The sequence below is a fragment of the Oryx dammah genome, unplaced genomic scaffold, assembly GCF_014754425.2.
Source record: "Oryx dammah isolate SB20612 unplaced genomic scaffold, SCBI_Odam_1.1 HiC_scaffold_8, whole genome shotgun sequence".
In the NCBI taxonomy this organism is placed as follows: domain Eukaryota; kingdom Metazoa; phylum Chordata; class Mammalia; order Artiodactyla; family Bovidae; genus Oryx; species Oryx dammah.
Window position 1 is genome coordinate 1,988,710 of NW_024070192.1, and position 11,871 is coordinate 2,000,580.

Genomic DNA, 11,871 nt, shown 5'->3' on the forward strand with positions numbered 1-11,871 from the left:
AAATTTATGGTAAAGGAAGGCACCGTGTGGAGAAAGCATGGAGAAGATTGCCTCGAATAGGACCTTGTAGAACCACAGACTGAAAGAGGTTGGAGCGTGACGATGGATGAGACTGCGAGAAGCCGGAGAACTGCTGGAAAAGTGAAGGAGAGCCAGGTGACTGCTGTGCCCTTTAGCTAAAAGACAAGGAAGACACGGAAGGAGAACGTCACGTGTTGACGTGAGCGTTGTTACTGACCTCAGAAAAATCATTTTGGTGGCATGGTGGGAATAGAAATTTTATTGAGCTCAGTTGAGCTCAAAGGAAGCCAATGGTTTCAAGAAGTAAAGATGTTAAGCGGAAAGAGGGTGTTTGAGGACGAACTGTGAATGCGAGAAGGTCTTGATAAGAAGGAAAGAAACTGATCGTTCTAAGTACTGAAGAGAAGGATGCTGTTGAAAAGGGGAAGCTGAAGAACGAGGTCGTGGCCGGAACGCCCATCGCGCCACGCTGCTGATGCTGTGCGCAAGGACCGCGTCTCCAGCCCTGGCGCTGAGGCGGGGGCCGAAGGACCGGGCCGGGGGAGAGGGCGGCGGAGGGTGCAGGGCGGCGGGGCCGCATCGCTGTGCTGGGAAGCGGGAGGCTGCCGACAGCTTCTCTGCTCGGAGAAGGCCACGGAGCAGCCTCTCCTGAGAGGGCAGGATGGAGGTGGAGGCAGGCACGAAACGCGGGGCAGAAATACAGATTTCAAACAGGTCTTGGAGGCGGGGCACTCACTTACTTCTATAATTGCAGCATTAATCGCAGTTTGAAAAGCCACAAACCCGTTTTGCCAGTATATTGACAAAAGACAGAAAGCTTCATCACGGAGAGCCCAACAGTGGTCTTCAAAGAAGAAAGACAGGCACATCATTACACAATGGAAATCAATGAACGGAATGAAAACAGTAACCCCGGTTCTAAAGCGAACTATCTGAGTGTCCGCTCAAAGTCCATGGCGACAAAATCCAGAGCATTTTTAAAGCAAAACTGCAACAAAGGAGCACAGCATTAAATAGCTGGCAAAAGAGTGAGACTCCTCCTCTAAGGAAGACATCCTGAAGTTCAGAAATGAAAAGCGCACTGCTTCTTTTCTTGACCTTATTAACATTTCTGTCAGGCGTTTCCCATAGAGGATGGGACGAAGCAGCAAAGAAGACTGCCGTCAGTTCTCAGCTGCTTACCCGAGTACTCGAAGTGCTCCCTTACGATCGGGACCCTGTGTCCCCAGCTGAACTTCAGCCGGTATGAGAAAGTGTCACTGAACACAATTCCCACCATCTCAGAGTCGTTTCTTGGGCGCACTCTGTCCATGGCATCTTCATTAGGGATCCCAAGGATTGTTCTTCCTGCCGGGTGTGAGAAATACGACCGATCAGATGAACTGTATTACTGGAGGACACAAGACCAAGAGCAATCGCTTGGGGTTCCCATCTAGTTATCGGTCCCAGGGGTGCCTGTGTGCTAAGCCGCCTTAGTCGCCTCCGACTCTTTGTGACCCCGTGGACTGCAGCCCGCCAGGCTCCTCTGTCCATGGGGTTCTCCAGGCAAGGGTACTGGAGAGGGTGGCCACGCCCTCCTCCAGGGCGTCTTCCCAACCCAGGTCTCCCGCGTTTCCGCCTGAGCCACCGGGGTAACCCACTGGTGCCGTGATTATGGCATCACCAAGTAGCTGCCTCTGAGTTAAGGGCTGCAAGTCTTTCCTGTTGTTTAAGGCTCAGTGGAAATGCCTGAGGAGATGTGAACGATACGCCGCTGACTCTGAACGCCCGAGGTTTGGGCTGCACGGGACCCTCAAACATGCATTTTTCCCAGAAGCAAATGCTGCATGACTGCACCGTCCAGGCACTGGTGGAATGTGAGGTTGCAGCACCCTGAATGGAGGAAGCTCAGATGCTGAGGAAACAGATACAGGGGCCAACGAGGAATTACTCGGGTCTTCAGCTTCCTGAAGAGGAGGCTCCTCTAGCCCGCAGAGGTTCAAGGGTCAACTACATTGTTTCTAAAAAAGCAGTTGTGTGTGTCTGCTCAGCCGTACCTGCCTCTGAGACCCCCACAGACCGTAACCACCAGGCTCCTTCGTCTATGGTATTTTCCAAGCAAGAGCTGTCCTGGCTTGCTGCGGGGTTTAGGGATGTCTGGGGGCATCAACTTCTGGGCCCATTTCTTCTTCTAAGGATTCACTTCCCTAACGTTATGGCGCGGAGGCTGCGTGCCTCCACAGTGCTGTTGCTCAGACTACCCTCTAGGACTTGAATCTGAAGCAAAAACAAAACAGCACCTGGTCCTCAGTTACCCAGAGCGGGGCCTTGGTTAGGGTGAATCAAATTATTGAGTTCACTGAGGGGAAAAAGCATCTGTTTCTTTCACCTTAGCATCTTTAAATCTGAGAATGTTAGCTGAGGGCAAAGAGCCTAGAGTTAAGGCTGCCTGGCTGAGCAACTTGGAACCCTGGTTCCTCTATAAGCAAAGTAGTTCCCAATAATTTAGCATAATCATAATCCCCATTGAAGTAAGGAGAAACTGAATTTGTGCGCCTATGTGCACATGCCTACATATGTGACTGTGTGTGTGTGTGTGTGTGTGTGTACATGTTATCCTAGAAAGATACACACAAATTTTCAGAGGAGGAAATGGTGGCTTGAATGAAGGCAAAAGCTTTCATTGTTTGCTTCAGACAAGTTTGTACTGCTTAACTTGTTTTAGGCTGGCTGTTACTTTGGCAATTAAAATAATTTTAAAATTAAAAAGACTTTAAATAACCAGTAAAAATGCTTCAGAATTTGGTGGGGTTTTTCTCTGCCAAGATTATAAGCAGATTTCTATCATATGAAAATAGTATGCCAGAAGTAATAAACAGCACACAAAGAATCAGAGTACAAAATCAGAGGTAAAATTAGAACCCACCCAGGCTCTTTGGAGTCAAGGACACTATCTTAAGAATTAAGCTCATACAACATTTATAATGAATGAGTTCACCATATTAAAAAACAGAGATGTTACTTTGCCAACAAAGGTCCATATAGTCAAAGTTATGGTTTTTCCAGTAGTCATGTACAGATGTGAGAGCTGGACCATAAAGAAGGCTGAGCACCAAAGAATTGATGCTTTTGAACTGTGGTGTTGGACAGTCTGTGGACTTGAGAGTCCTTTGGATAGCAAGGAGAGCAAACCAGTCAATCCAAAAGCAAGTCAACTCTGAATATTCACGGGAAGGACTGGTGCTGAAGCTGAAGCTCCAATACTTTGGCCACCTGATGTGAAGAACTGACTCATTGGAAAAGATCCTGAAGCTGGGAAAGATTGAAGGTGGGAGGACAAGGGGGGCGACAGAGGATGAGATGGTTCGATGGCATCACCAACTCAATGGACATGAGTTTGAGCAAGCTCTGGGAGACGGTGAAGGAATGAAAGCCTGGTTTGCTGCAGTTCATGAGGTTGCAGAGTCAGACGTGGCAGTGTCTGAACAAGAACAACAAAATCTATGTTCCTTTTAGACCTACCCTACTTGGAGCTTCACACCAAGCCCTCTACCCCATGTGAAATGAGGATCCCGCCCCAGTTGAAAATCACTGACTCACAGGCTGGGTAAATAAACTCAACTTGCAAAACAGACTTCAAATTAAATGCGAATAGGTTGCATAATAATGAAGCATGGGCCGCTGAACAACACACCTTTCATAAAGGCAGCTGCAGCCACCTTATCCATGATGCTCTGGGTCACGTTAGTGACCGGGGTGTAGGCCACCAGCACCGGGTCGGAGTCATTAAACTCATCCACACGTCCCAGGACCTGAGGCGGCTGTTCCAGGAAATGAGTAGCCCTGAAGAGTTCTGCAAAGAGGCAGAGAGCGAGCCCCGGGAGGAGCACCATGGTCCACTCCTGCAGCGCACGAAAGAGAAAGGGCCCCCGTCGTCACGGGCTCTCAGACAGGGAGGGGCAGGCGAGCACGCTGCAGACGGCGGCGAGCTCGGCTGCACTTCACTCGCCCACGGCCTCGCTCTCTCGGTTACCAGCCGGCTGTTAGGCAGACCACCATTTCACTCGACAGACAGCCTGACCCAGGGAGCTCAGCCTGGGGCCCCGTGACACCCGAGGGGGCGGGAGGGGTGGGAGCGGGGAGGCAGGCTCAGGCGGGAGGGGACACGAGTGAACCTACGGCCGATTAACGTTAACGTGCGGCAGAAATGCACACGACGCTGTAAGGCAACTACCCTTCAAGTGAAAACAAATTAACAATAAAATAAAAGAAGCCACAAGGATATATTGTACAACACGGGGAATATGGCAAATATTTTATCACAAGTGGAATATTACAGTCGTGAATCACTACATCGGACCCCTGTAATAACTTACGTAATATTGTACAGAAACTATACACCAATTTAAAAAAAACCTTTTAATCTCCAAAAAAGTTTTGAGGTATATAGCAAATATGGGATGGATTTATCTCCAAATATAGCTTTGAGATAATAACAAGTATGTCCATTAATCTTAACCTAGAATCACAGCACCCCTCATATACTCCTGACTATTCACCCTCATATGGATAACATAGAAACACACATCATCCCATAAGAGATACTTTTGTCAAAGGGTTTAACCTAAAGTTAAAAATCTATTTGTTAATGTAAATACTGTTTACAAGAAATGCAGATGGCTGTAAATCAGCCATGTCCAACTCTTTGCAACCCCATGGACCGTAGCCCGCCAGGCTCCCCTGTCCATGGGGATTCTCCAGGCAAGAATACTGGAGTGGGGTGCCATCCCCTTCTCTAGCGGATCTACCCCACCCAGGGACTGAACCCACGTCTCCTGCATTGCAGACGGGTTCTTTACCATTGAGGCACCATGGAAGCCCTTACTGTAAACCAACTATACTTGAATGAAAGGTTTTAATTAAAAAAGTTAAAAAATAAGAGAAGGAAGGAATGTAGACGGTAAAGGAATGAGTTAAACGACAGCACGAAGCAGCCCCAGGCAAACGCAGAACACGGGTGTTCAACAGGAGGACAGTGATGGGCTCCCTGGTTTGAACAAACCAACGTTAAGAGACATTCCGGGGAGTTCTCCGGGGCTCAGTGGCTGAGGCCACGTGTGTCTCCTCAGGGGCCAGGCGCTAGGTCCCACTTTGATCCCAGAGGCCACACAGTCAAAAAAAATGTTTGACGAGATATTTTAGAGGAAATTTTAGGAAACTGAATTTCGACGTGGAATTAGATGACTATACGCAATTGCCGAAAACTCTGTGAAGCGCATTAGCGGTCATGAAGGAGCCTGTGCTTAATTTTCGCAGATGCTAGCGGAAGCCTTCAGCGGTCATGTCATAGGTGCTAAGAGAGGAGCTGAGGGGGATGAAGCAACGAAGCCGCACCAGCAGGTGCTGACAGGTGTCACACCTGGGCTGTAGGTGAACAGGACAGGGAGTGAGTTCACTGGGCCATTCATCCTAAGCTTGAGATTTTAAACATTTCCGTAAGCTTTTTAAAAACCGACTTTATCAATTCAGCAACTAAACTATTAGAACTGAATGCTTCAAGAGCTAAGGATGACCGTGTGCTTCAATAAAAAGTAAATAATTTAAATAAAAAATTAAATAATAGAAAAAAAAAGAACTATTTTTTAGCGGAACATGTGTAGCCAAGGCAGCTCCAGGTGTATTTCTTGAGAACATAAGCAAAGATCCTCATCTCAATGGCCTTGACCTTATACTAGAGATTGAACAGAGGGCAAAGACGCTGACAAGCAGGGATCCGGCTCCCTGAAACTACTCCAAGTTTGCAAAAGCATAATCTTCAAAAGAAATCCCCCAGAGTTCCCAAATTTTTGCTCAAAAACAATTTCCCCAGTCCTATGAATTAACAAGGGCCTCCCTGTGGCTCAGTGGTAAAGAGTCTGCCTGCCAGTGCAGGGCGGGCAGGAGACCCATTTAGATCCCTGGGTCGGGAAGATCCCCTGGAGGAGGGCATGGCAGCCCATCCCAGCCTTCTTGCCTGGAGAAACCCGTGGACGGAGGAGCCTGGCGGGCTACAGACCACCAGGTTGCAGAGAGTCAGACAGGACTTCATAATGAAACAAAAGCAATTCACAGAATCTTGTCGAAGCGTCCCCAGTAGAGTGCGATGGTTCACCTGTTAAAAATCTACTTCATTTTGCCCCCCCAACCCTTTTTTCTTACACTAAAGTTGGCCTGTGGTAAATCAGGATAATTCCACAAGTTTCAAGTGGATTATTTACTTGGTGAATGGCTAGTTATGTTCAATAAAAAGTTATCTACTTTGCTTTTTAGGAGCAAACATATGAGCCTGAGTCTTTTGCCATAAATATTATCCTATTGTGCAACATTTGCAAAACATTACCTTGGGAACTCCAAATCAACTAGCCCATAGAATTTGTGAACATAAAAAAGCAATAAAAATGGCATAATGTGAAATGACGGGTTTTCATTCACTAAATATGAAAGATATGTATTGTGAACCATACCAACACGCTCTCTTTTTTCATTCTCCATTTTCTAAGAAAATTCTTGTGCAGAAGGGCCAGAGTCTGTTGACACACGCTCCTCTCTTTTTTAATCATTTTGTCCTGTTCATCAACAGAGAAGGCAAAATCAATACTACAGAGCAATACCCAGTCAAGAGAAAGGACAAAAAAAAAAAAAAAAAAAAACAACACACAGTTAAAACAAAGCTCCTGAACACACAGTCCCAGGATCCCTGGCTGAATGCCTCATTTGACATTACTGTTAACACACATGCAGTTTTTTTAAAGATTATAAAGTGGTAACGAATATAAAATGCTCTGCCAGCTGACCTTTCTCTGAAGGCTCGATGGTTATGAACAAGGTAAGGGCTGAGGGGTGGGAGCTCTTTTCCTTTTTGTCCCAAAAGCAAATTTTCCTGCCACATCCTGACTTTGCAACAATCTAAAGCAAATAACTAACACAACATTGTAAATCAAGTGTACTCCAGTAAAAATAAATTAAATCAGAGAATAAGACGTTAGCAACGTAAGACCCTGACGCTGGGAAAGATTGAAGGCAGGAGGAGAGGGGGCGACAGAGGATGAGATGGTTGGATGGAATCACCGACTCAGTGGACATGAGTTTGAGTAAACTCCGGGAGATGGTGAAGGACAGGGGAGCTTGGTGTGCTATAGTCCGTGGGGTCGCAGAGAGTCAGACATGATTTAGTGGCTGAACAACAACAAAGTTTAGAATCCAAAACACATTTGCCTTTGACTTAGTACATAACAGGAATAAAACCTCCCCCGGTTTTCTGTCCACTGGAGATCTGCACTTTGAAAGGCACGCTTTTGGAGGCTGATGTGATGACATCTAGTGGTAAAGACAGAGGATGAGATGGTTGGACAGCATCACCGACTGGATGGACATGAGTCTGAGTAAATTCCGGGAGCTGGAGATGGACAGGGAAGCCTGGCGTGCTGCGAGGTCCATGGGTCACAAAGACTCGGACACGACTGAGCGACGGAACTGACTGACTGAGTGAGTGGTAAAGAATCTGCCTGCAAACGCAGAAGACAGTCCCCAGATGGGGAATAATCCCCTGGAGGAGAAAAGGGCAACCCACTCCAGCGTCCTTGCCTGGAGAATCCCGTGGCAGAGGAGCCTGGTGGGCTGCAGTCCGTGGGGATCGCACAGAGTCGGACACGACTCACACACAGAGGAAACCGAGGGGAATCACTGCGCAGGCCTTCTCAGGGACCCAGGGCACATTTCTACCCTTGAAACTCACGGGTCCCCCTTTAGGACTTAAGTCTGTCGGACACACAGCCGGAAACCAAAAGCCTGGGCTAGCGAGTGCGACTCGCTGCTGCTGCGTGTAGACCACCACGCGCGTCAGAGGGGTCTCCTCTGTTTTCAGTTTAAAATGCCCGAGATGATCATTTGTATCACAGTTCTGGTGACTCACATACACTCGAATAAATGCTGATGCCGCATACAAACTGCAGCGTTTATAGAACTTGCCGGATTTCCTTTTCTTGATAAAAGGAAAAGGTAAAGCTACCAAATGCCAAAATAATCTCTAAATTCTAACTTGAGAAAGTTTCTAAGGGAAAACATTCATCTTCATGAAAAGAAAATAGAAAAAACCACGAGGAGAAGCAACTTGTCCTGCTGCGTGCACAGTCCCACCCAAGAAACAAAACTCTGCAGGGTCTCAAATGGCCAACCAGACAAGCGCAAACTCAACACAGAAAGAGAATACTCTTTACACACGTTTCTGGATCTACCTTGCACTTTACTGTCACACTACAATACCACTTTACTGAGCTGAGAAAATGAAACTCCTCATCAGGTCCACCACATAAAACAGAATAATTTAGAAATATCACAACTATATAATAATTTTAACCATGTCAATCAAGACGCTTGCCATTGATTCTGCCCTTTGTACCTCATTACCTTATGTGGAATGAAAGGTAAAAACAGATTCAACTTACTGTCAGGAAAGTAAGAGTGAAGGGCACCTTTGATGCCCTGGTTTCTCTGTCCAGGAGAGTTTAAAGAATCCTTCAAGAGCTTTCCTTAAAGCTGTCTTCATTCAGTCTGGCTTCTGCAAACAGGCCATGGTCTGTGTGGAAAGCGCCTGCCAGACACATTCTCTACTTGGGGAGCTGCTTTCCTCCCGTCCAACTGTGCCACAGGGAGGCGGCAGCCAGAGACCGTGCCCAAGGCTGTCACGTGTGCTTGCTTATTGCTCTATCTTTCTGGCATAGGCAAAACAGCAATCAGATTCCAAAAGGGATTTTTAAAAACCCAGGCCTGAGTAAGTCTCTATTAACTCTGAATGATTAAAACTTTGAGAGCCGACACAGAAGAGAACAGATTTAAAAGAAGGGAAGTTGAACGGAGGCCGTGAGAATGATCTCAGAAATGAGAGTAACTTACACAGGAAAAATGTGAGCAAAGACTTTCCTGCACGGCAGGCAGCTAAGTGGTGTTTGCTGCTGGCTGGCTCCTATGAGAAGGAAGTATGCGTGCATATGCAAGCGTGCTTGGTCGTGTCTGACTCTTTTTGACCCCACAGACTGTGTGGCCCACCAGGCTCCTCTGTCCATGGGACTCTCCAGGCAAGAAGAGTGGAGTGGGTTGCCATTTCCTCCTTCAGGGGATCTTCCCGACCCAGGGACTGAACCCTCATCTTCTAGGTCTCCTGCACTGGCAGGTGGATTCTTTACCACTGCGTCCCCTGGGAAGCTGCTAGAAAGTATGCTAAGGGTTTACAATGAATTATTTCATTTACACTCAAAGCAAACCTGTGAGGCGGGTAGGATATTTTTACACACTTCACAGGTTAGAAACAGGAGACTCAAAGGTGACATTATTTGCAGATGTTCAAATAAAAGCTAGTAAATTCAAATAATTTAGACTAGATGGGCAGAATGGTTATTTTTTTAAGCTACAAAAATACTGGACATTCTCAGAATTGTAAATAAACCCCTGTTTATCAACTCCGAAAATCTTTCACAATTTTAACTGTAATCAGCACATTTCTTGGGGATGTGTACACAATAACCACTCAGGAAAGTGAAGGACAGAGAGAGGGTGGGGCCCTCAGAATATTGGAGCTGTTACCATTTTCATTAAGATTATGGAAAGAAGGACTTCCCTGGTGGTCCAGTGGCTAAGAGTCCACACTCCCAGTGCAGGAGGCCTGGAGTCAATCCCTGAGCAGGGAACTAGGTCCTGCATGCCCCAACTAACATCTGGCACAGTCAAACGACATTTTTTTTTAAAAAAAAAGAATATGGAAATAAACATTTTATTTGACTTTCATTGCATCCCCTCCCTGTCGTGAGTCACGCTCCTCTTCTTGTTTCCCCACTCCTTCTTTGCTGGAAGTACAAGTCCATGAACTAGAAAACAACAAATATTTAACCTGGTTCCAATCCCAGGCATGAATGACAATATTTATTTTAATGGATGGGAAAAACAACTGAAATCGTATCATAATAGACACATGCTTTCTTAGTAATCTACATTGAAAGGGTAACGCACCCATCTCCATAACTTTAAGGACTGTAGTCTCCAATGTGGTGCACTGAAGCGGTTACAGGGTTAGGTGTTTGAGACCTGCGTTTCTAACTGTCACGAATAGGTGCTTGCCTCGGACAGGTGACATTTGTCAGAGGCTCCAACTCTTTCCAGTCCAGCTTCTGTGCCTTGATAACAGTGCAGCTCTAATATGGGGTCACAATTCTGCAATCCACCAGACTGGGGTTTATGGGTGACTGCGCTGCGCGATGTCAGCCCAGCCCTCATCACCCCACTTATAGATCTGTATTTCTTTTTAAAATTGAAATATAGTTGATTCACAATATCATGCTAGTTTCAGGGATACAACAACGGGATTCGATTATCTCTATTTTCTAAGATTCTTTTACCTTATAGGTTATTACAAGACACTGACTAGAGCTCCTAAGCTGTACAGTACGTTGCTGCTGTTATTTATTTTACACACAGTGGTGTGCATCCGTTTACCCCACACTCCTGATTTATCCCTCCCCCGTTCTCTCTCCCATTTGATACACACAGGTTCGTTTTCTATCTCTGTGAGTCTGTTTCTGTTTTGTATATGGATTCATGGGAATCATTTTTCAGATTCCACATACAAGGCACGTCATGTAATATTTGTCTTTCTCTGACTTACTTCACCAAGTTTAATTATCTCCGGGTTCATCTACGTTACTGCAAATGGCAATACTTCATTCTCTTTTATGGCTGAGTAACGTCTGCCCCCCACCCCATCACACACGTGTATATATACAGGCACGTTTCACGTCTTCCTCAGCCAATTGTCTGTTGATGGCGGTTCGGGTTTTCCGGCTCTTGATGATTACAGCTGTAACGAGCACTGTAAACAGAGCTGTAATGAACGCAGAGTGCATGCGTCTTTGGAGGTTACAGTTTTCTGCAATATACGCCCCTGGGCTTCCCAGGTGCCACGAGTGGTGGTCAAGAACCCGCAGTCACGGCGGGAGAGGGAAGAGAGGCAGGTGGAGTCCCTGGGTGGGGAGGGGCCGCTGGAATAGGTAACCCACTCCTGCATTCCTGCCTCGGAAATCCCGCGGACAGAGGGACCCAGCAGTCCAGAGAGGCTGGAAGAGCTGGACGCGACCGCTCGACGGTGTTTGAGCCCCTCCATGCCGGGCCCCCAGCAGCACCAGGGGACAGGCCCATGCAGGAGGCTGCCTCTCCGGGCCTCTTTCTGATTTCCCCTGCCTCCTCTCTCCGGCCCTGAGCGCTGGTCTGCACCTTTGCTCTGGAGTGCACCCGAGGTCCCCTGGAAAGCGCCCCGCCCCACCCCAAACTCAAGCCGGAGACCCACAAGGCACTTCATGGCTAAAGCCTCTCTAACCGCCTGGAACATTCGAGAACCAGCAGGTGCGGGGCAGGGACGCAGGGGCGGATGCCCCGGGGCCGCGGCGCTGTCACACCGACCTTAGTTTGTAAAAAACCCCCGCAGTTTCTGCCAAACGAGAGAGAGCCGTGTGGCCACGCGGTCATTGCTTGTTCATGACCTTCGGAGTCCCGGCGTGGAACCAAACGGTCCGAACCCGAACCCGCGGGCAGGAAGGAGGCAGCCCACTCCCCACCTCCCAGGGATGGGACACGGAAGGTTCGCGAAGCGGGGGCTCACGCACCGGGCGGGTCCGGGGCCTGGGGCGCTCAAGAGCATCTCCTGAGTTCACGTAGACGCCCCAACCGGGTTTGGTCACATGTCAGTCCCGCCGGGCTGCATAGACACAACAGGCCCCCTGGAGGCCGCGCCCTGGGAACGGCTCCCCGGGGAAGGGTGGGACTCCGGGGGCGCGGGGCAGGGGCGGA

The 11,871-nt window shown here is 47.8% G+C and overlaps 1 protein-coding gene across 1 annotated transcript in view; it reads right to left on the minus strand.

The window, feature by feature from the left end:
* The window catches only part of ABCA10 (ATP binding cassette subfamily A member 10), a 50,848-nt gene extending 42,183 nt beyond the window's left edge, over nt 1-8,665 (minus strand). The window contains exons 1-5 of the mRNA XM_040244409.1: nt 8,484-8,665; nt 6,504-6,605; nt 3,695-3,902; nt 1,204-1,368; nt 762-865 (exon numbers count right to left, since the gene is read on the minus strand). Coding sequence (XP_040100343.1) covers nt 762-865; nt 1,204-1,368; nt 3,695-3,902; nt 6,504-6,599 — 573 coding nt within the window. The 5' untranslated portion in view covers nt 6,600-6,605; nt 8,484-8,665. The remainder of the gene's footprint in view (nt 1-761; nt 866-1,203; nt 1,369-3,694; nt 3,903-6,503; nt 6,606-8,483) is intronic.
* Nucleotides 8,666-11,871: the final 3,206 nt, after the last annotated feature.